The following is a 23,591-nucleotide window of genomic DNA, read 5'->3' on the forward strand; positions in this document are numbered from 1 at the left end:
AAGCATCTTTTCTGACCACAATGCTATGAGATTGGAAATCAATTACAGGAAAAAACTGTAAAAAATGCAAACACATGGATGCTAAACAGTGTGCTACTAAATAACCAAGAGATCACTGAAGAAATCAAAAAAATACATAGAAGCAAATGACAACGAAACATGACAACCCAAAACCTATGGGATGCAGCAAAAGCAGTTCTAAGAGGAAAGGTTATAGCAATTCAGTCTCACCTCAAGAAACAAGAAAAACCTCAAATAAACAATCTAACCCTACACTTAAAACAACTAGAGAAAGGAGAACAAAGAAAACCCAAATTCCGTAGAAGGAAAGAAATCATAAAGATCAGAGCAGAAATAAATGAAATAGAAACGAAGAAAACAATAGCAAAGATCAATAAAACTAAAAGCTGGTTCTTTGAGAAGATAAACAAAATTGATAAACCCTTAGCCAGATTCATCAAGAAAAAAAGGGAGAGGACGTAAATCAATAAAATTAGAAATGAAAATGGAGAAATCACAACTAACACTGCAGAAATACAAAGGACTATAAGAGACTATTACAAACAACTATATGCCAATAAAATGGACAACCACGAAGAAGTGGACAAATTCCTGGAAAGGTACAATTCTCCAAGACTGAACCAGGAAGAATTAGAAATATAAACAGACCTATCACAAGTAATGAAATTGAAACCATAATTAAAAACCTTCCAACAAACAAAAGTCCAGGTCCAGATGGCTTCACAGGTGAATTCTACCAAACATTTAGAGAAGAGCTAACACCTATCCTTCTCAAACTCTTCCAAAAAATTGCAGAGGGAGGAACACTCCCAAACTCATTCTACGAAGCCATCATCACCCTGATACCCAAACCAGAAAAAAGATATCACAAAAAAGAAAATCATAGACCAATATCACTGATGAACACATATGCAAAAATCCTCAACAAAATACTAGCAAACAAAATCCAACAGCACGTTAAAAGGATCATACATCATGATCAAGTGGGATTTATCCCAGGGATGCAAGGATTCTTCAAAATAGGCAAATCACTCAATGTGATACACTACATTAACAAATTAGGGAATAAAAACCATATGATCACCACAATAGATGCAGAAAAAGCTTTTGACAAAATTCAACACCCATTTATGATAAAAACTCTCCAGAAAATGGGCATAGAGGGAACCTACCTCAACATAATAAAGGCCATATATGACAAACCCACAGTGAGCATCATACTCAATGGTGAAAAACTGAAAGCATTTCTACTAGGATCAGGAAGAAGACAAGGATGTCCACTCTCACCACTCTTATTCAACATAGTTTTGGAAGTCCTAGCCAGAGCAATCATAGAAGAAAAAGAAATAAAAGGAAGACAAATTGGAAATGAAGAAGTAAAACTGTCACTGTTTGCAGATGACATGATACTATATATAGAAAATCCTACAGATGTCACTAGAAAACTAGTAGAACTAATCAGTGAGTTTGGTAAGGTTGCAGGATACAAAATTAATGCATAGAAATCCATGGCATTCCTATACACCAACAATGAAAAATCAGAAAGAGAAATTAAGGAAACACTCCCATTTACTGTTGCAACAAAAAGAATAAAATACCTAGGAATAAACCTGCCTAAGGAGGTGAAAGACTTGTACTCAGAAAACTATAGAACACTGATGAAAGAAATCAAAGATGACATATACAGATGGAGAAATATACCATGTTCTTGGATTGGAAGAATCAATATTGTGAAAATGACTATACTACCCAAAGCAATCTACAGATTCAATGCAACCCCTATCAAACTACCAATGGCATTCTTCACAGAATTAGAACAAAAAATCTTACAATTCGTATGGAAACACAAAAGACCCCGAATAGCCAAAGCAATCTTGAGAAAGAAAAACGGAGTTGGAGGAATCAGGCTCCCCAACTTCAAACTATACCACAAAGCTACAGTAATCAAGACAGAATGGTACTGGCACAAAAACAGGAATACAGATCAATGATACAGGATAGAATGCCCAGAGATAAGCCCACGCACATATGGGCACCTAATTTATGAGAAAGGAGGCAAGAACATACAATGGAGAAAAGACAGCCTCTTCAATAAGTGGTGTTGGGAAAACTGGACAGCTACATGTAAAAGAATGAAATTAGAACACTACCTAACACCATACACAAAAATAAACTCCAAATGGATTAAAGACTTAAATGTAAGACCAGACACTATAAAACTTCTAGAGGAAAACATATAAAAAACACTCTGACATAAACCACAGCAAGATCTTTTTTGACCCACCTCCTAGAGTAATGGAAATAAAAACAAAAATAAACAAATGCGACTTAATTAAACTTCAAAGCTTTTGCACAGCAAAGGAAACCATAAACAAGACCAAAAGACAACCCTCGGAATGAGAGAAAATATTTGCAAATGAAACAACAGACAAAGGATTAATCTCCAAAATATACAAGCAGCTCATGGAGCTCAATATCAAAAAAACAATCCAGTTAAAAAATGGGCGGAAGACCTAAATAGACGTTTCACCAAGGGAGACCTACAGATGGCCAAGAGGCACATGAAAAGATCCTCAACATCACTAATTATTAGAGAAATGCAAATCAAAGCTACAATGAGGTATCACCTCACGCCGGTCAGAATGGCCATTATCAAAAAAGGTAGAAACAATAAATGCTGGAAAGGGTGTGGTGAAAAGGGAACCCTCCTACACTGTTGGTGGGAATGTAAATTGATACAACCACTATGGAGAACAGTATGGAAGTTCCTTAAAAAACTAAAAATAGAACTACCATACGACCCAGCAATCCCACTACTGGGCATATAGTCTGAGAAAAGATAATTCAAAAAGAGTCATGTACCACAATGTTCATTGCAGCACTATTTACATTAGCCAGGACATGGAACCAACCTAGATGTCCATCGACAGATGAATGGATGAAGATGTGGCACATATATACAATGGAATATTACTGAGCCATAAAAAAGAGGTGAAATCGAGTTATTTGTAGTGAGGTGGATGGACTTAGAGTCTGTCATACAGAGTGAAGTAAGTCAGAAAGAGAAAAACAAATACCATATGCCAACGCACATATATGGAATCTAAAAAAAAAAAACAAAACATGGTACTGATGAACCTAGTTGCAGGGCAGGAATAAAGAGGTAGATATAGAGAATGGACTTGATGACATGGGGTGGGAGGGTGAAGCTGGGGCGAAGAGAGAGCAGCATGGACATATATACACTACCGAATGTAAAACGGTTGGTGGGAAGCAGCAGCACAGCACAGGGAGATCGGCTCTGTGCTTTGCGATGACCTAGAGGGGTGGGATAGGGAGGATGGGAGGGAGGCTCAAGAGGGAGGGGATATGGGGACATGTGTATGCACGTGGCTGATTTTCTTTGTTGTGCAACAGAAACTAACATAGTATTGTGAAGCAATTAAACTCCAATAAAGATGTATTAAAAAAAAAAAACAAACTTGTATCTGGATGCCAGAGATGAGATTTGATATGAAGACAAATTTTCAAGTCACTCCTTTTCCAACAGTATAAACAATATTGAAAGAAATGAAAATAGAGTGATCTACAGTAAAAGTATGTTTATATGAGAAAAGAACCCAGAACTGAGCCCTAGGAGAAGCCATTTGAAAAATATCCTTTACACACACATACACTTTATATACTTTTATCATATTAAGGAAACATCTTCCTGGCTCTAGTCTTCCACGAATTTTTATGTATCAAGTATCGATAAAGCAAAGTAATTTTATAATACTTTAAAAAACATAATTTGAAGATTAAACAGACAAGATGAAATATGCTACAAGATAAAACAAAATAAAAATTATCTTAGAATTATCTTCAGTTTTCAAATTATCCACCCTGCTGTTCCCAAGTACTAACAAGGATAATCCAAAGTTGGCCATAGGGTCTTCTGTTTTAACTTATTTAAATCTGGTTTTCAGATTTAACCACTCACATGAAAAATAAAACTTCAATTTATGAAAGTATGAAGTTGAAGTCTAAAATTCTGAATTTGGAGGGCAAATTTGAAAGTGCTATTGGCAGGTTGATTATATTAAGCTAGTGTGACTGTGTGTGTATATAGACACACACACACACACTATATATATATATATATATATATATATATATATATGGCAAATATTAGGAAGAGAAGCAGGAAGACTATGATGGTGATACTGATGACGATAAGAGTAAATATTTACTAACTGCTTATAATGTGTCATATTGGTTAAAATCAATCAGGCTTTTTCAGCCTCAGTACCATCGATATTTTGGGCCAGATGATTCTGTTGTGTGTGTGTGAGCGGGGGAGAGGGAAGCTGTCCCGTTCATCTTAGGATGTTAACTACATCCCTAACTTCTACTTATTATAATAGATGCCAGTAGCATCCACCCAATTGTGATCAAAATATGTCTCCAGACAAATACCAAATGTCCCCAGGGGAAGGGGGTAAAATCACCCCTGGCTGAGAACGACTGGTCTAAATGCTTTATATGCATCATTTCATGAAATCCTCACAATTATCCCATGAAGTAGATATCACTATCCCCCCCTTTTCAGATATTAAAGCATACAGAGGATCATTAAATTCTTGACAGTCTCATGGCCAGCAAGTGATATTTCACTGTACAAACTCAAGCATGTCTGGCTCCAGAGTCTGTATTCAATCACCACAATATATTGGAATATGTAGAAATACACCCATTAGAGAGTAGACAGAACTTCCTGTTTCTCAGAATTACTTGGAGGATGAGAAAAGAGGTGAAAATCTTTGCAATCTATGAAGTACCGTGCAAGGACCATTCTGTATATTTAATAATATTTATTACCAGCAGAACCAATAATAAACAATTTTTACTTAGAGTGCTTTTAATTCCCAGGAGAAACTGTATATCTTTTGCCTCCCTAGGAAACTTACGGTCAACAGGAACTTGTTTTTGTCGTTGGCTATCTCGCACAATACTGCCACCACTCTCACTGGAGCTGCTGTTCTGACGGGTTACATTTGCTGGGACCTTTGACACAGGAACAGGTGCTGAAGCAGAAGGTGGGAGGGGAACAGGAACAGGAGCTGGTGTTGGAGGAGGTGATGGAGCAGAGGGAATGTCAGTTGCTCTTGGACCATACTCCATCCTTTGCTTCTATAAAAAGACAAATCATTAATTCGGAATTGTGAAAATATAAACCTAGGCTAGGAAAACAAATTATACTTTGACAGGACCCTGTTGTCTATTTATTTGTAAACTTCCTTGCAAATCCATAGCAAATTTGTGTGTGTTAATATATATACATACATATATATGTATGTATAGACAGACATGCACAACCCTCCAATCCTACCTGATGTAATAATTATTAAAAATTATTTTTTAAATATTCTACACATTTGTTCACAGTCAAAAAGGATACACAAATAGCAAACATTAGTACTAATAATAGTAATAAATGTCAAGAAAACTAAATTTGAACCTGGAATCACACAAGATCAGGGTAGGTCAAAAGATTTCTGATTATTTTATAGTTTCCATTAATAAGAACTTCTAACTGCACTAGAAGCCTAAATATCAATAACAGAAAGCATTACTTACTCCTTATTTTAAATGTATATTATATACCAAAGTGTTTAATTCTGCTGTTTCCAAGTAATTTGTTAAGAAGAGGGGTAATATTTCAGTAGATAAAAGGAGTTATGCTTTAAAATAAACAAGTAATTTAAAAGTATTGTTAATTTTTTCAAGCCATATCCCTTTCTGCCATCATCTTAATGCTAATTTATTAAATTTAGAAAGTTTCCTTGTTAAAATAGGAATGTGGTGAGGGTAATGGTATGGTCTTTAATCAAATGTTTATGACTATGAAATTGTTCTATGACAATTTCAAAGAACTGGAAAAAGAATAGATACATGTATATGTATAACTGAATCACTTTGCTGTACACCTGAAACTAACACAACATTGTCAATCAACTGTACTCCAATATAAAATAAAAAGTTAATATAAATAAATAAAAACAAAAATAATGAATTGTGACCAAGTTATCTAGGTTTGACCTAGAAATAAAAAGTGATTAAAAATCAGGAAATTTGTCTACATAATACAACATGTAAATAAAGTTAAAGAGAAAAATTCTTAGAAAAAGAAAAAGTTAAGAGGATCCTGGACTTTTCATTATGTGAAACTACCTGGTATGTGCCTCCCTCTGGATTTTTTATTATGGGAATAAAGCAACCCCCTAATTACTTAAAAAATGTTTATGACTACACGTCAAAAGCATATTATTAGGAAAAAAGTCCACAGGGGGATTTGTATTAAAAAAAAGGTAGATGTGACAGAATATATAGTAACTTTCAGTAATTTTTAAACCATGATTTAGGATATTATAAAATATTATTTGTGCATCTTCCCTATTAAACTACACACAATAGTTAAAACTTTAAACAAAATAATCTTAATAACTGAAATAAAATAAGTTCCAAATTCTCAAAAGGCAAATTTTTTGTATAGAATCAAAGATACAGAGCAGTGACTTATAATTTAGGTAAAGTTTAGATACTGCACTGGCACAATTTTAATTATTCTAAAATTCAGGATTAGTAGATGAAATACAAAAAGCAGGCCTTTTGGTAATCTGGTCCTTTGGCTAGAAGAGTATTTACATTTAATTTCTAAATTGGCCCAAATATAAGGTCATATTGATGGTAAAAGAGGCCTTCCCAATTTCCACAGAGATCAAAAACGTCAAAATACACACCACACACACACATCACTTTGTACTTCTTGTTTAAAAAACAACACACCACCCTCAAAGGCACCTTCACAGCAAATGAGTAACACCTGTGGAAACCAGAGGGGGGAGCAGCCCTGGTTCTCTACTGCCTCTTTAAAAGCCACCGCTCACCTGCCAGTGGGTGGGGAAGGTGGGAGGGTATGAAACAAGGATGGGAGAAGGACTGAAAGAAGAGTTTATGTGCTGCTATTTCTTAGAGGGGGATGGGAGGGAGAAGGAGAGAGGCAAAGAGGAAGGGAATGAGTAGGGGTTAAATTCACAGAGCAAGCCATGGAGTTTGATGGGAGAGAAACAGATATTGCTGACCCCTCTGCAATTCAAGGCCTGGAAACATTTCTAATATATTCAATAATCGAGCGTATTATATTATTATTATTATCATCCACAAAACAATGTTCCTATATTTGGGCCAATAAAATAGTTTGAGCAATCAAAATACAGCAAACATCACCGAAATGTAATACTTAGCACACACCAAAGTCATCAATGTATATGCAATGTACCCTTAACAAGAATGTCCTCGGCACATAATTTCATGAAGAGTTAGTGAATTCTCACATTAGGATTTCAAAAGTGTCAGAGTTTAAATTACTGCTTTTAAAGCTTAAACAAAACAAAAAATGCTTTCAGCTCCGCATTCCATGATATGACTCACATTTTTTGCTTTCAGAAAAACAAGAACAGCTAGCATTTGGCTAGCCATCAAATAATACTGTGAAAAACTGAAAACCTGTGTTATTGTCACAATCAGGCCTGCAGACAGGCTCACCAAATCTTCTGTGCCTTGTTTCACCCATCTGTCATTGCTACATAATGCAACTTTATCAGTATAACCTATCAGAACTACAGACTTAAATATTCATATAATATACAGAGAAACCATAGGAAAAATTTTCATGAATTAGGTCATAATTTTATTTACTTGCATATTTTCCCCTTTTTCTTGGTCCTCCTTCCTGCCTCATCCTTCCAACCCCTGGAACGAAAAAGTGGGGGAAGGGCCTTCCTCAAATCATGATAACCTGTTCTGAAACAGAAACCAAGGTGGCTTTTCCATGGAAACTGATGTCATCCTCCACGAGGAGGAAAGGGAATCAGGAGTGACTCGTGAAATCACTTGGCTCTGTCCCCCGCCATCTTCTCCACTCCCTTTTACTTACCACCCAGTTACTGCTCTTCTCCCTTTGCTATTACTGTCTCTTGGTTATATGAGGCTGAAGGTAGAGAACTGATGGCCCCTCAATGGATGGCAAGTCTTGGAGAGCAGAAGTCCACCCTAAACTTTCTTCTGCTGAACGAAGGGTGCTGAATCTCCAAATCCAAAAAGAAATCTTGACCGACTGTTCCCAGTTTGCCTGGGACTCTCTGAGTGTCAGAACCAAGAGTCCCACATACATCCCTCCAAACCCCTCAGCTGTGAGCAAACTGGGATGATGGGTCACCTTGGTGTGGCTGTACTTTTGTACGATCACCGTCACTTCCTAACTCTTGCCTTTTATCTCTCGCAAATATAAAGTTCTGCTTAAAACAAAAATCTCTTTGCTTTTTTTCTTTCTCTGAAAGAAGTCAGAATTACTAGACCCTGTGGAAAATGTACTTTTCTGTTGACAATTAAGTCCAAATGAGTCACTTTTCTTTAGCCACTAAAGCTGAGTAGAAATTCTCAAGGATTAAAGAAAGAGATGCGTAGATAAGCTCCTGATTCATGCAAGATACTGCTTCAGAAGGGAATTTATGCAAGCAAGCCCAACAAAGCCAGTAAAATTGAACTGTTCTTAAAAATGGAATCTACACATTTTTTCCTCTAAATTTAGTCTCTTTGGCACTCTGCAGTGAAAACTAGGCACAGCTGGAACGTTTGGAGGGTGTTAAGTCCAGAGATTGAATCCAAAATATTACATTAAAAAGAAGTGCCTCGAGGGAACAAATACGAGTTACCTCTGACAGCTCGCCAAGTAATTGCTATTAGGAAAATGGAGCAAATCACATCAAATGAGAAGATTTAACATAGGAGATGGAACTAGATAATATCAATTATACTTTACATCAAATACCAGAAACCGTGAGCAAATTAGTTTTTGACAGTAAGATTACCTCCTAACAAATCAACCAGGGAAGGAGACTGTAAATATATAATTAATTTCCACCACTATCTAGCCATGGAAAACTAATTATATAGGCTCACACTGCAGCATAAACCATGTAGAGTATTTCAGTAGATATTTGTGTATGAGTATTGTGTTTTAAAAATATTAAGATAAAGGTTCATCTTATTCTCATAGCTTATAAAGAATTCAATTAGAGTACATTTAATGTAAGACTAACTCTTAAGCTGATTTACAAAAGGAAATATATATCATGGTGTGTTTTAGTGAACTTTAGTTGAACTTGTAAGCAGTTAAACAAACAGAAAATTTTATGATTCTGTAATATGCCTTTTGGGCAGTAATTTATATATATATGGAAAGAGAGAGATAGTAGGTATTATTCAAATTATTGCAAGAAGTATTTGGAAAAATGTCAACATGTGAAGCAGAATAAAAAGTAACCATCCCTGTCTAAAGATCATGCCTCTAATTGATAGATGAATAGAGTGTTCTAAGATTAACTTAAAAAAAATTTTTAAGAATGGAATATTATCAGGAAGTTGGTCTGCTGGAATGAAAATAAAGACATCTTTAGTAAAACTGTCCTCTCTGTCCAGCAGTGTCTGAATATCTGGATTGAGCTTGAAAAACGGAGCATTCATAACAGGAGCTAAAATTAGTAGTGCTAGTGATCTACTATTCACCTGAAGAAAACATTTCCACTTTTAACTTAGGGCTACTTTAACATGTATATAGAAAAATAATAAAATTTTATATCTAGACTGGATTGTGGAGATCATGAAACTTGGCCCCTTCCATTTCACAGCTCAGCAAATTGGAGCAGAGAAAATGAAAACGCTTTCTTTAAGGTCATACAGCTAGTCAGTGGCAGAGCCAGGACTAGAATCCTCATGCACCAGCACCTAGACTGGAGCTGTTTCCACAATATCATAATATCTCTTGCTCGGAAACAGAGCAGATGGGGAAACTTTCTGTTGAATTTACAGGACCATAATGACCAGACATTCAAAATTATTTGCATCTTGTAGAGTAAGCATATCTATAATAATAATAAGCACATGGACTTCACAATTAATAATAAATAAAAGAGTTCTTTAGTTAAGCCTCTGAAGATATTGGAAATAATATAAGGGCAGGGATTGGTTTCTGCTCTTGGTGTGCGACATGGAAATCTACGTTGGCAAAAGGGTGATTCTGGTAGATGAACAGTCAAAGTGCTAGAGGTCAGGGAATCAAGTCAAAAGACATATCAGGAAACTTGATGTGGCAGGTAGTTTCCAGGTGGGCAGGAAGTACCCTGGATGTCCATGTGTTGCCCAGCAAAAGTACTCTAAAGTCCTGGAATGTTCTATAACAGAATCTTCATCAAAAGATATGTCATTTATCTTCATTTCTCTGTAATCTCTCATAAACATTTACTTCCTTGTCCCTGTGGTTTCAACCAATCTATTTTTTTTATGTTCCACATCTTTCGAAAATTCTTTATTACCTCCCTCCCCTTCATTTTTAAAACTTTGCTGAAACCCTGGTGAAAAACACTTTCGGTGGGAACGGTAGTCTTTACTGAGCTGTAAAAAATCACTCCAAATGTGAGGATATTAAATAGCCTGGACTCGCAGGGACAGCGGGTGGCAACTCAACACCTATTGGCGACTGGTGCCAGGTATGATCATCCCTGCCAACAGAGAGAATCTCTAACCAACAGTGTGTGAACTGCAGGCAAGGGCTGCTCTTGTGCCCTTCCCCCAGCAACTGCCATTACTTCTACATATTTATTTACAGGAGATGTAAGTGTATGAAACTAACAGTCCTAAGTCTGTGGCTTTTTAAAATTTGGTGACTTGTAGATGCTACGTGGAAATCGTTCACATCTAATTCCCTTATGCCCACCCTTCCAAAAAAGCCTACTTTCTACGTGAATTACATAGTTTGGATTATTTTCTTAAATGATTAAAAAATGAAAGAATTAATGAAACCCAAGTGATGGAGGCATAAAGCAAAAACCCAATTCCAAGGGTGATGACTGATCAGATCAACTTTGATCACAATGCAGTGTAAGGTAAACCTATTCTGAGAAAGTGTCACTTTAAGCATTCATACGGTGAAAAACTATATGTCTGTACAAAATGGGATATCAGTCTTTTTTTTTTTTTTTTCAGAGTTATGTTTTATTCAGCAGGAATTTTTAGGACTTCAAGCCTGGGAGGCAGCATCTCAAGTAACCCTAAGAGAACTGCTCATAGGAGGCAAGTGGGGAAGCCAGGTTATATAGAAGTTTTGTAACAAAGGGCAGGCAGTTGGGAACATCAAAAGATTATTGTAAATTAAAGAAAACCAGATATTCCAAGTTAAGGAATTTAGCGCCTCTTTTCTAAGCATTATTCCTCATGACAGCTGAGCATATCAGAGCATAGGTTCTGATTCCAGAGTCCTGGGACCCCACTCTGGCTTCATGCGGCCATGTGACTGTGGGCAAGGTACTTCTCTGTACCTAATTTTCGTCATATATAAAACGTAAAAAAAAAAACAAAAAATAATAAAAAAAAAAAACGTGCCTACTTCACAAGGTTGTTGTAGGAATTAAATATACTGGTATTTGTGAAGTCCTTAAAGGACATGGCATACAGTCTGAGCATCTTTCTGTAGTACAGTACAGGGATCCAAAATGTTTTTGTGAGAAGTTTCTTTAAACTTCTGTAAAATTTTGATGTCACTGGATGGACGAGACAGGGCGGAAAGTGTCAGCCACTTCTTTTTTTTTTTTTTTTTTGTCAGCCACTTCTGAGCAGAGAGAGGGTCACTGCTCCTGATACACAAACACAAAGGGAGGGGCAAAGCCAGGGCAGATGGCCTGCATATTTGATTCTGGGAGGCAGGCAAAAGGGTGATTTTAATGGAGGAACTGCTCAGTCCTAGGATTTCTGTCTTTCTTTTCATCAAGTGCGAGATGCTGGCACTCAATAAATATTTGTGGGGTGAATGAATGAAAAGGTAAATAAGACATAGAATCGCTTTTGATATGTTTGTAATCCAGTGGAGTTCTATGAGATTAGGGTTTTAGGACTACCTGAATCTATAGAAATATGGTGGTACCTTTACTGTCATTCTGAAATAAGCCGCAGGATTTTTCTTTAGATATTTTAGATAAAAGTGTCTGGTAACGCTGTTGTAGAGATATAAAATAATTGGCATATATTTCTGAGAGTGATTTTTTTTTCCATCTTATTCTATCTAGTCATTTTTTTCTGGGTGTGTTATAAATGCTTTGAAAATAGGAATCCTTTTAGAGTCATATTTATGCCAGATAACAGAGAGCAGATTCTCAAGCTTGCTTATTAAAATTTTACAAGATTTCGGTGGTCTTGTTGGGCTGAGACCAAATATTTCAGGAGATGTTAAAAAGTAGATTGTTTTTAATACCTTATAAAAGTAGAGCTTTCAACCTAAACACACACACACACACACACACACACACACACACAGCTTCTAGACACATTTCTACGTACATCACTGCATTTAGAGCTGTATCCAGAAAATTTCAGCAGTCAGATAGTGTTGAAACGTTTAAAAGGAAACAGCCCGAACAAGCAATCCCTACAAGCTTCTATTTACATAAAGTAGCCAAACAAACCCCTGAAACTTGTGAGCACTTAAAAAATTTCTTGGTTTTGCCAAAGTTGACAAAAATATAAGCTGAGGCTCTGTTCAAGAAAGGAGAAATAATTTTATGTTCTCAAAAAGTACTCTACCTATGACACGTATTAATAGTTTTGGTTCAGCTTTACACAGAAGCAACCTTTAAACAGAGTAGTCAACTTATGGCCCAAGCCGGGAATCTAAACTGAAGAAAAAAACAAGACTGAACAGTAAACAGGAAAGGTAAGAGAGGTTAAATTCCCTAGGAAACCTCAGGTGGGGAGAATACTTAGAATTCACATTAGTATTTGCAAGTTTTAGGGTATCTTATTTTATGGGAGCTTGCCATTCCTAGCAACCATGCACACAAATAAAAACAAATTTGGCTAAGTGTTTCCAACATTTTATATATAAAATCTGGGCTTCTGCTCACATACAACAACTAGGGATAACCTTTGTAAATAGTGCTTCTTACTGTTTATCATGAGTTAAATATTAAAAACAGTTCAGGGGCTTCCCTGGTGGCGCAGTGGTTAAGAATCTGCCTGCCAATACAGGGGACGGGGATTCGTGCCCCGGTCCGGGAAGATCCCACATGCCGCGGAGCAGCTGGGCCTGTGAGCCACGGCTGTGGGCCCGTGCGTCCAGAGCCTGTGCTCTGCAACGGGAGAGGCCACAACAGTGAGAGGCCCGCGACCGCAAAAAAAAACAAAAAACAAAAAAACAAAAAAACAGTTCATATAGCTCAAAGGGTATGCACTCCATCACTGGTTTAGGAATACACTCTTCAACACTGCTTAAGGCATTCAGTGAAAACCTCTATAGGAAAGAACACAAAGAATTGGTATTTACAAACCAGACAGAAGCCTATATTATGTCAGGTAACCACATCACAAAAATCAGAAAAGAAAGAACTTAGGAAAGAAAAAGGTATTAAGTCTAAGTTAGAAAATTCACTTCAAAAATCCATGGGAAATGGAGTAGACCATACCTTGAATAACTCAAACTCCTTCTTTGGCATCAATAGCTAATGACAAATGATGAACATAACATAAGTACATAATATATATGCACATCAGGCCAGCCCAAACATAAGCACAGCAAACAGAATTCCCACCGCCACCGCTTTAAGTTGTCAAGATCTATAAATTGTACATCAATCCTTTATTTTAAATGTTTCCTTGATTCTCGAATTCTAATAAGGCCAGAAGTCTCTCTGGATAAGTGCAGGGCCTGCGCTGGGCTTGAATGCCGTGAGGAGGCAGAAATCCTTACAGAATGGTCATAGCAGCACGTGACCACAGTTCTAGGTTTGGACAGCCTGCATTTTACTAAGCCTAGGCATGAAACTTCACTATTTCACTGCATATCCTATGCAGTTTCAGCTTCTGCGCAAATTTATGACATCATTATGGGGTCAGATGTGATCTTTTGCTCAAGATTCTGAAAATGAAAAGAATTTTCCTGGGGGCATGAGAAAGTGGCTACCACAGGTTCAGAGGCTAAGCATGGGACAGTCCATCCATTCTGTCTCTGTCGGCAGGTGTGATTTCTAGAGATCCTGTCACAGATTTAAAAGCACACGGCGGTGGCCCTGGTCTCTTGTGATTACCACATCTGAAGAAAGATAATGGCGCTGGAACTTGGGTGGAGGGTCTACCATGTGAAGGCAGTTTTTAAAAAAGGATTAGGATTCGGTAGTTGGAAAGTTGAAAGCAAACAGGCTATAATCAAAGTCTATATAGAGGATGAGAGCAAAGGCTGGTGAAGATGAACTGGTAGACACTCCAGCCACTGTCTCAGGGCCATCCTCTATCAGGCCCCTTGGGTAGGAGGGCTCTGGGTAAGAGTAAAGAGGCAGAAATACTATTTCTCCAAAGGTCAAAAATATTATAGGGTAGAAAAAAAATAGCATTCAGAGGAACAGTCACTGAGATAAACATTTTGAGCAATTTCCTGAAGAAGTAAATCAGAAAAACATATGTATAATTCTTCCTTATGTCCGTAGCCACTGTCCCCCCGTTGCCTTAGGAAAAAGGTATAAATTATACAGTCAATTAAATCTCAAAATGACTAACACATAAAAAGTGTTTAAGTCCTGTTTAGGAAAGATGAACTTGAAAATTCGAAAAACTTAAATTTTGCTCAAAAATTGTAATTACCTGTATGGTATGCGTGTAAGGTGGATCCGCACGGCCCAATCCAGACTCTGGAGGTCTCACGATATCCAAAATGTTGTTTGGCACAAATCCAGAATCTCCACTTGCATTTAGAACTTTCCACCATTGCTTCCTATCATCAAGGATCTGTCATCATGCAAGAAAATAAAGGCGGCATTTGTGTACCAAAACCGAACTATGAAGGAAGTTCGATTTTTATTCTTAGACCAAGAAAATGTTTTCACTTTTAATACGCTGACTCAGCATCAACATACTGTGGGTTAAATGATTGTCAGGAATTACACTAAGAATTACAATTACTGGTATAGAACAGCTTTGGTACCACTCTACCCAAGGTCCATATTACCTCCCAAGAATGCTTAGCCATTTGTGGTATTTGAAGTACTTAAGATGAGTTACTTGGAAAAAGTCTATTGTCTCCATCCTTAGAATAGAGAGGAAAGGTATAAAAACATTTTTTTTTTTACTATTGTAACTATGCCATATTATACATTAAAGAAGATGAAGTCTCAGTTATAACTGAAGGAAGAAATTTGACAGTCATGGGAGATTATTCCCAAAACCATTAGCACGCTCACTGCTGGTTACATTTGTGCAAGGGTACTAAAATAGGAAGGAGGAAATGTTTTCTCTTATTAAAATATTATGGTGCATCTACAGCTGAAGTGATGACCAGCCTTGATTCCAGAATGAATAAAGGCCAGAAGAAGGAAGAGAGCAAAGTAAGCCAAGAAATCCAACCCCCCCCCCGCAAAGAAACAAAAAACAGATAAAGCAGCTACCCCGCCTAAACAGATATAGGTATCTATAATATGCTGTGTATCCTTGGTAAAACAAAATAACACTGAAGAATAATTTCTTGACCCCAGCATTTCTTTGAGGAAGGTTTAGATATATACCAGAAAAGGAATACAATAAATCCACTTTATTAAGAGTATAAAAAAGGTAAAATTCTATTACCTCTAAGATATCATCCTTTTGAACTGAGAGCTCACTGTTGTTCCTTGCCACAAAGTCATACCTGGATTTGGCATATTTCTTGGGTTGTAGATCATAATTTCTACAAAAAGAAAGAAAAAAGATAATCACTCTGATAGCTTTTCCTAAAGGCTGAAAGCAGAAGTGAAACACTAAGGCAAGCCAATGCCTACCAGAAACCATTTGGACAAGTTATTTAGATAGTGGTTAATTTTATTATATTTTATAGAGTATGAGAATATGAGTACTTAATTTGATTATATTTTGGAGATTTTACCATTAAAATGAACAAACTATGGCTAGGGTAAAAATAAATAATGCAAAATTACAAAGCTAAGTTAGTGCTAAGCCAAATCTAGAATGCAAATCTATGAATTCTTTGTTCATTAAATCTAATATCCAAAATACTGGATATTGCTTTGTTAACCAGCATTTCTACCATGAAAGAACCAGGATAATGGTCGATGTTACCATTTTTCATAAAATTAAAGGAGACTAAACATAATGTCCAAAGTGGTAATTTAAATTATATGTTGATTTCACTAATTCAAGCAATGTCTTCAATTCATTAACCAAATATATATGAAAAAATTATGACTAAGTGTCAATATTCAGGAAAGCTCTGTCCAGTTATCCAAATTGCAAAGGAAGGTATGGGTTAAGTACAAGAGCAATACCACTTCTTAGTTAATTTGTTAATTAATTAATTCACTATAAACTTATTTTAAGAGTAAGGTGTATTTTTTAAAAAAGAAAACTTTATTTAAAAACAAAATACTTTTTTTTTTTTTTTTGCGGTACGCAGGCCTCCCACTGCTGTGGCCTCTCCCGTTGCGGAGCACAGGCTCCGGACGCGCAGGCTCAGTGGCCATGGCTCACGGGCCCAGCCACTCTGTGGCATGTGGGATCCTCCCGAACCGGGGCACGAACCCGTGTCCCCTGCATCAGCAGGTGGACTCTCAACCACTGCACCACCAGGGAAGCCCCAAAATACTTCTTTTAATCATTAAATGGCCATTAATAGATTTAACAACATAATTTTAAAATACTTTTATATAATATAATAAAACCTGGTATATCAACAACGTAATAATATTCTCTTCCCTTCAATAATGAAATAATAACTTTAATTATTTTTTAACTAATTTTACTCCCTAATCTTCTCCTCCATTTACGTCCCCACATTTCCTTTGTAAGAGAAAAAGCAGGAAGGCACTAATGATGTTTGGTCATCCTTCCTCTGTCAAGTGGCCATTCTGCTTTCTGCCCACCAAGATCATCTGGAATACTGAGTCACAGCGGGGCCTGCAGGACAGCTGTGGGCCCAGTATATCTTGTCATCATAGGTAATCTGCTACCTCTTGGATAGTAACTCCAGGAGAAGAGAAACAGGAACAAAGGAAAATCATAGCCTGTAAACCATACTGGCAATTTTTGGTATATTAAAAAACTAAGAAAATGTGGAAAAAGTGAAATTATGGCCAAATAATTATTATATATTACTATTAATAATAAATTTTAAACTGTGTTCCATGGATTTCCTACCCCTATCTCTAGTTCTATATGATCACGTTCCATTAAAATTTCATTTGAGGGGGAAACGTGTTTCAATCACTCCAAACGTTAGCAAAACAGTAGTAACTTCAGTTTTCTATCTTCCTCTCCTCCCTCATGTTCTTCTCTCCAAATCACTGCTGATAACAGAGAGTTGAATGTACTGTTGAGCAAAGGGAAGAATAACTCTGCCACTGTGTATATGAATCAGTGGGTTGTGGTTAAAAGAAAAGTTGACTGTAGTTCTCGTTGAAGTCTTTGCTATCTTGCATGTCTCAGAAGTGACTGCCCAGCATGCACTTGCAAAGTGCTTTAGAATTTACAAATATTTATGGTTTACAGTTTCTTGCCCTCTATAGATTAAATGTGGGTATGACAATGACCATAGTTATCAATCTGAAAATCACACTTTGTAATTTTTCAGATGTACCAGAGTTTCTTAAGAGATCTAGAATGTATCAAAATGCATGGTCTCCATTTCTGATTTGGAGTTATAGATACCCACCTGATACAGAGTGGACACAGAGATGGCAATAATCTGAGACTTCTCTAAAACATGAATTGCTTTTGAATAGCAGTAAACTATAATCCATCAAAGGTGAGGGTGCTAAATTCAATAGGTGGTTTCCCTAAATGACATTGTAATTTCACTGAAGAGTGAATATACTTCATATGGTATTTACTGCATTCCTGACATGTAATAGAGTTTAAGATGAATAATAATTACTGTAAAAACAAATTCCAAACCTCTGTATTACGTATCAGACCAGAACTTTTAGACAGTTTTTTCAATAATTATGACAAATTTTCTTAGCAACATCAATGATCCAGGTGTCTATTAAGCTATCCAGCTCCTATTATAATAGCCCAGGGGAGAAATTCGACACATAAAGGCAACTGAGATATACAATTTACTCCTTTTAAAAAAATATATTTCTCTGGCTAAATATTGACAGTCTTAAGATCTATATACTTGAATATCCCTTCATGGAATTTCCTTCACTAATCTGAAATAATTTCTAGAATACTGACAGCTAAGACAGAAAAAAAAAAAGGAAAAAGAAAGTACTAGGATGAAGAACAAGTTTCTCAAGAAGAATTGCCATGAAATAATTTTTAAACTGATTTTCACCTGTATCTCCTAAAAATTGAATCTACAATTCAAACTTCTTTGATATGTTGGCATTTTCAAAATGTATTATTCATTGACGGCTTTTCTTTGTACTGAATTTAATACGTTACTGGTGCCCTTAGAATAATAACTGTATAATTTCCACATCATTTTACTTAAGTATTACCTCTGTTATCATTCCTGACAAAAAACCCAAAATTTTACATCCCACCTTCTTTAGATTCTATTAAGAAAAGAATATACTGAAGACAAACTAAGGGCATGTAACACTCATAGTAAGACAGGCTTTGAGGTAGGAAAGTACCTCAAAGTGGGGTAGGACAAGCTCTCTACCCCACTTCATCTTAATGATCATTCTCCCATATCCTTGTTATCAATATTTCACCTTTTTTCTTTCTCTTATGTGTATGGGTTGGCCTCTATGTAAACCTCACATGCAGTTTACACTGCGAACAAGATTGAAAAAGTGACCCTATTTCAATTCAATTTATTTCTTCCCCATCTCAATTCTCCATTTTTGCCTATATTGAATTTTTGGAGAGAGAAAAATATGGGAAAATAAATGAAATGTAAAACTGGAAAGTGAATATAAAAAATGAAATGGTACAAATGGCAAATAAGGCATTGATTCTGTTTAAATATTCAGTTTATACTTAGTTTAAATACTTCTATCTAAAGGAAGGTTTGTTTGTTTTTACTGGGGGAGATAAAGATGGAAATTATTTCCTTTAAAAGTTACAGAGCTGGAAAGATCCTTAGAGACCATCTGGTACAAACTAGAGAGTTTCAAAACAATTCTTCTTCTTAATTCACAGATTCTGTCAGAGGCATCTTTTAAAAAATGGAAAGTTATCCAATGGCATTTGCACTAAGTTAGAATTACAGACTGGAGACTTTGCTCATCAAAGCCAGCTCTATAAAGGAACAACTGAAATTTTAACGAACAATTAATAGATGGAAAGCTCAAAGAAGTAGTGAACAGTGCAGACACTAGCACCTCTATTTGCACTAAACCAGAGATAATCATCCACAGCTCTCCAAATGATGCCCATGAAATGTTACCTATCTACATGGCGTTGAGGAGTTGGCTTAAAAGCAACAGCAGCTTCCCCTTGGTCCAGATGGGGCCCTCTTCCATAAATGTTATTGAATACCGTGTACCCATCAGCTGGAGGATACTCTGATACACTGGAGTGCTGAAAGACAGAGGAGGAAAGATTAAAGAATCACCAATACTATTTGAATGAGCACTGACGTCAGTTAACAAGAACCCTCCACTACATTGTGGTCAGTTTCATTTTCAAGTGATTGCCTATTATATGTTAATAAATTATGAAATGAGGGTTTTTGTCCAAGACCTAATTATAATAAGAAAAGTAATTAGTGCAAAGACTAAATCTTAATTCAGGAAATATCCAATGCTTTTATTGTATAAAAGCAATAAATTCTTTCCTCTGGAATTTCAGTAATAGGTGATTTTGGTATTAGGCAGACTTTAACAGCTTGTATAAAATAAAACTCGTTTAAAAACAGCAACAATGAAACCCTTAACTTTTGCTTTCTATGTTTAAGAAACAGACCTTTACCACCCTAGCAAAGTAAATACTATCACATGAAAATCATCTGAATCCTATGTGTTAAAATTATACCACCCTCTCTCATTATTCTCATTTTTTAAATGTACATGGACACTATTTTTTATTTTTTTTAAATGGCAGCACTATTATCAGATTTACTGTTAAGGAAAACACAGAAACGTAAAAACACATTGATCCTGAGAGTCAATAGTCCAGGATAAGACAAAGCTGGAGCCACTTCTTTTTGCAGTTAACACAACACAGACATGAGCCTAATGGGCTACCAGGAGGGAGAACCGAAATCTATGGGTCCCATTAAGCAGCATGGCTTCAAAGCTACGGGGCAAAAACAAAGAAACAAACCAAAAAAGTTCATCTATGAATTTTGTATTGTTTCCTTATGTAAAATGAAGTATGGTGGATGCACAACAGACCCTAAAGCGTTGGAATTTCAATTGTTTATGGATTCACTGGGACAAAATATTTGAAATTGGGAATGTTTTAGAAAAGTTCTGAATGCACATTTACTGTAGTTAATTCAAATGACAAAGTTGGCAGGAGTAGGGCTGAGTTCATCCACAGACAGTGTAGGTGAGGTGTCTCCAATGGACTGCTATTGATGTCAAAGTACCCGCATTATATTACTCCTGTGGAATATATATCAGGATACTGCACTTAACGTACACATACAGATAAACAACTTTTACCATTTCAATACCTTAGCTTAAACCAGCAACAAAGTGAAAAGGCAATCTATAGCATGGGAGAAATCATATACCTGATCATATATCTGATAAGAGGTTAATATCCAAAATAGATAAAGAACACATACAACTCAATAGCAAAAAGCAAACAATCCAGTTAAGAAGTGGGCAGAGGAACTAAAAAGACATTTTTCCAAAGACATACAAATGGTCAACAGGTATATGTAAGGGTGCTTAGCATCACTAATCATCAGGGAAATGCAAATCAAAACCACACTGAGATAGCACCTCATACCTGATAATAGCTATTGTCAAAAAGACAAGAGAGAACAAACATTGACAAGGATGTGGAGAAAAGGGAACCCCTGTGCCCTGTTGGTGGGAATGTAAATTGGCGAAGCCATATGAAAACAGTATGGAAGTTTCTCAAAAAGTTAAAAATAGAACCACCATATGATTCAGCAGTCCCACTACTGGGTATAATACTGAAGAAAATGAAACTAGGATCTCAAAGAGAATTCTGAACCCCAAGGTTCACTACAGCATTATTCACAATAGCCAAGATATGGAAACAACTTAAGTGTCCATCACAGATGAGTGGATAAGTAAGATGTGGTATGTATGTATATACAATGGAATATTATTCAGCCATGAGAAGGAAGAAAATCCTGCAATTTATGACAACATGGATAAACCTTGAGGACATTATACTAAGTGAAATAAGAAAGACAAACACCACATGATATCACTTATATGTGGAATGTAAAAAAAAGAGTCAAGCTCATAGAAACAGAGAGTAGAAAAGTGGTTGCCAGAGCTGGGGGTGGGGGACAGAGGGAGAGGTTGGTAAAAGGGTACAAACTTTCAGCTATAAATGAATAAGGTCTAAGGATCTAATAAAAATGTGGTGACTATAGTTGATGACACTGTATTATATAATTAAAATTTTCGAAGAGAGTGGAACTTAAATGTTCTCAACAACAACAGATAAATATGTGAGGAGATGGATGTGTTACTTAGCTAGATGGGGGGGAGTCCTCTCACAGTGTATACATATATCAAATCATTACGATGCACACTTTAAATATCTTATATTTTTATTTGTCAATTACACCTCCGTAAAGCTGGAATTAAAAAATAAAATAAAGAACAAATGGCTTAATTAATTCAGTTTATCACTTCCCTAGGAGAGACCAGAGGCACTACATGATCAGGCCATTTTTTTTGTTGTTGTTAAATGCTGTTATAAAAGGGAGGAGTTGAGGAAACAGAATCACCCACACCTTCTGCCTGGCTCTGAACATAACAGTGAGGTTGGACAGTATGAAGTCACTGGGTCCTGAGAGTGACTGGGAATATGAGAAGGGAGGAGAGAAATGATGACAAGTGACTAACTGTGATGACTACACAACACAGCTCAGGGTGGCTGCTGCTTCAGAGGAAGGAAAGAAGCTGAGTACTGCCACCCATATTTGTCATGCCTTGTCACCTATGCCACCAGATCCTGAATCATCCAACTCTTGTTCTGAATGCATTTATTATAGGTACAATAAAGTATAATAAAATCTCTCTTCTGGGGATGATTGCATGTTACACATTTTTAAGTCACCATTACTTTGGTCTCTTTTCCAACAAAATCTTAAGATATAAAATCCCATAGAACTGCTAGCAGGTGCTTTTCAATTCATTATTTTCAAACCTCTGAATAAGTGCTTAAGCCATAAAATGGACAATAGTTTACAACAGGAAAATGATAACTCATTACGAGGAAGAATTCTCAATAATTCTTCCTTGAAAGTTACTTATTCTCTGAGAGTAGACAAACTTTTATACTGGAAGCCAGAACACATTACTCTCTCTTTAAATAAACAAATTGAAAAAGAACTCACAAAAGTGAATTTCTGAGGCATGCATTATAAAGTGGATATATTTTCTTATTTAAGATATGAGGACTGTAAACTAGAAATTTCTATGATTTGAAAATACTCAGCTGTAACTATGGCAACAGCAAGTGTATCATAATTTCATGTTTGATTACATTTTTTTATTCTAGAAAAGTTTCCCTTTATGAGGAAGGAAAATTCATTGTGATGAGGTCTGAACTATAAAATACAGCTAGGGACATATGTCTGCTAACCTGCACCCAGAACTGTGAGGTCACCTTCTTAATCACTCAGTTAGAGGGAAGGGCAGTTACAGAATCCACCGGTACCATTATATGCAGCCAGAGGAAAAAATAATTACAGGAGAAAAATATTACTTTCAGAGAAGTATATTTGCTTTATTTTTAAAGTTTCACAATTTAAGCAATCTTCTATAATACTATGGCTATTGTCGAAAGAAACGATTTTAAGAAATTTAATTTATGTAAATGTTTCTCCCTAAAAGTCAGGATATACTCTAGTTTCCTAATTCATTCCTTGATATCATATTTGCCACATTGTAAATACCCACAGGGATCAGAGAAGATTAATCTAAGGGATTAAATAAAGGAAATGAACAGGACTTCAAGGAGGACCTAGTCATTAATTTTCTGTTGCTTCTTCAAACTAGACCTCATTCATCTAACTCCTTGGGTTGTGATCATCCGCTCAGTTTGGTTCAACTTTAGGTAGTGTTTAATTTTCTTTTCTGTCAGAACAAGAACTGTCATAGAAAAATCATTTTTAAGGAATGTGAAGAGATAATCATACCCAATTTCAATCCCTCAATTTGTTCCCCCAATAAATCATCATCTAAAGCTTACTAAAGATCATAAAAGATACACTATATTTTATGATCTCCTCAGGATGTAATAGTGTTATAAGTCATCATTTGGACCTGGGACTGCAGTCCAGGAGGAGCTTTGGCCTTCTAGCCAGGCTGATAGGACTTCGGGAGGTT

General features: G+C 36.2%; 1 protein-coding gene across 1 annotated transcript in view; it reads right to left on the reverse strand.

Moving 5' to 3' along the window:
• Positions 1 to 23,591, reverse strand: part of EPS8 (EGFR pathway substrate 8, signaling adaptor) — a 73,848-nt gene that overhangs the window by 14,948 nt on the left and 35,309 nt on the right. The window contains exons 14-17 of the mRNA XM_022577672.2: positions 19,490 to 19,623; positions 15,724 to 15,823; positions 14,746 to 14,889; positions 4,971 to 5,193 (exon numbers count right to left, since the gene is read on the reverse strand). Coding sequence (XP_022433380.2) covers positions 4,971 to 5,193; positions 14,746 to 14,889; positions 15,724 to 15,823; positions 19,490 to 19,623 — 601 coding nt within the window. The remainder of the gene's footprint in view (positions 1 to 4,970; positions 5,194 to 14,745; positions 14,890 to 15,723; positions 15,824 to 19,489; positions 19,624 to 23,591) is intronic.

The sequence above is a fragment of the Delphinapterus leucas genome, chromosome 11 (genome assembly GCF_059928025.1).
Source record: "Delphinapterus leucas isolate spDelLeu-1000000601 "Yukka" chromosome 11, BTC_Dleu_Yukka2, whole genome shotgun sequence".
In the NCBI taxonomy this organism is placed as follows: Eukaryota; Metazoa; Chordata; class Mammalia; order Artiodactyla; family Monodontidae; genus Delphinapterus; species Delphinapterus leucas.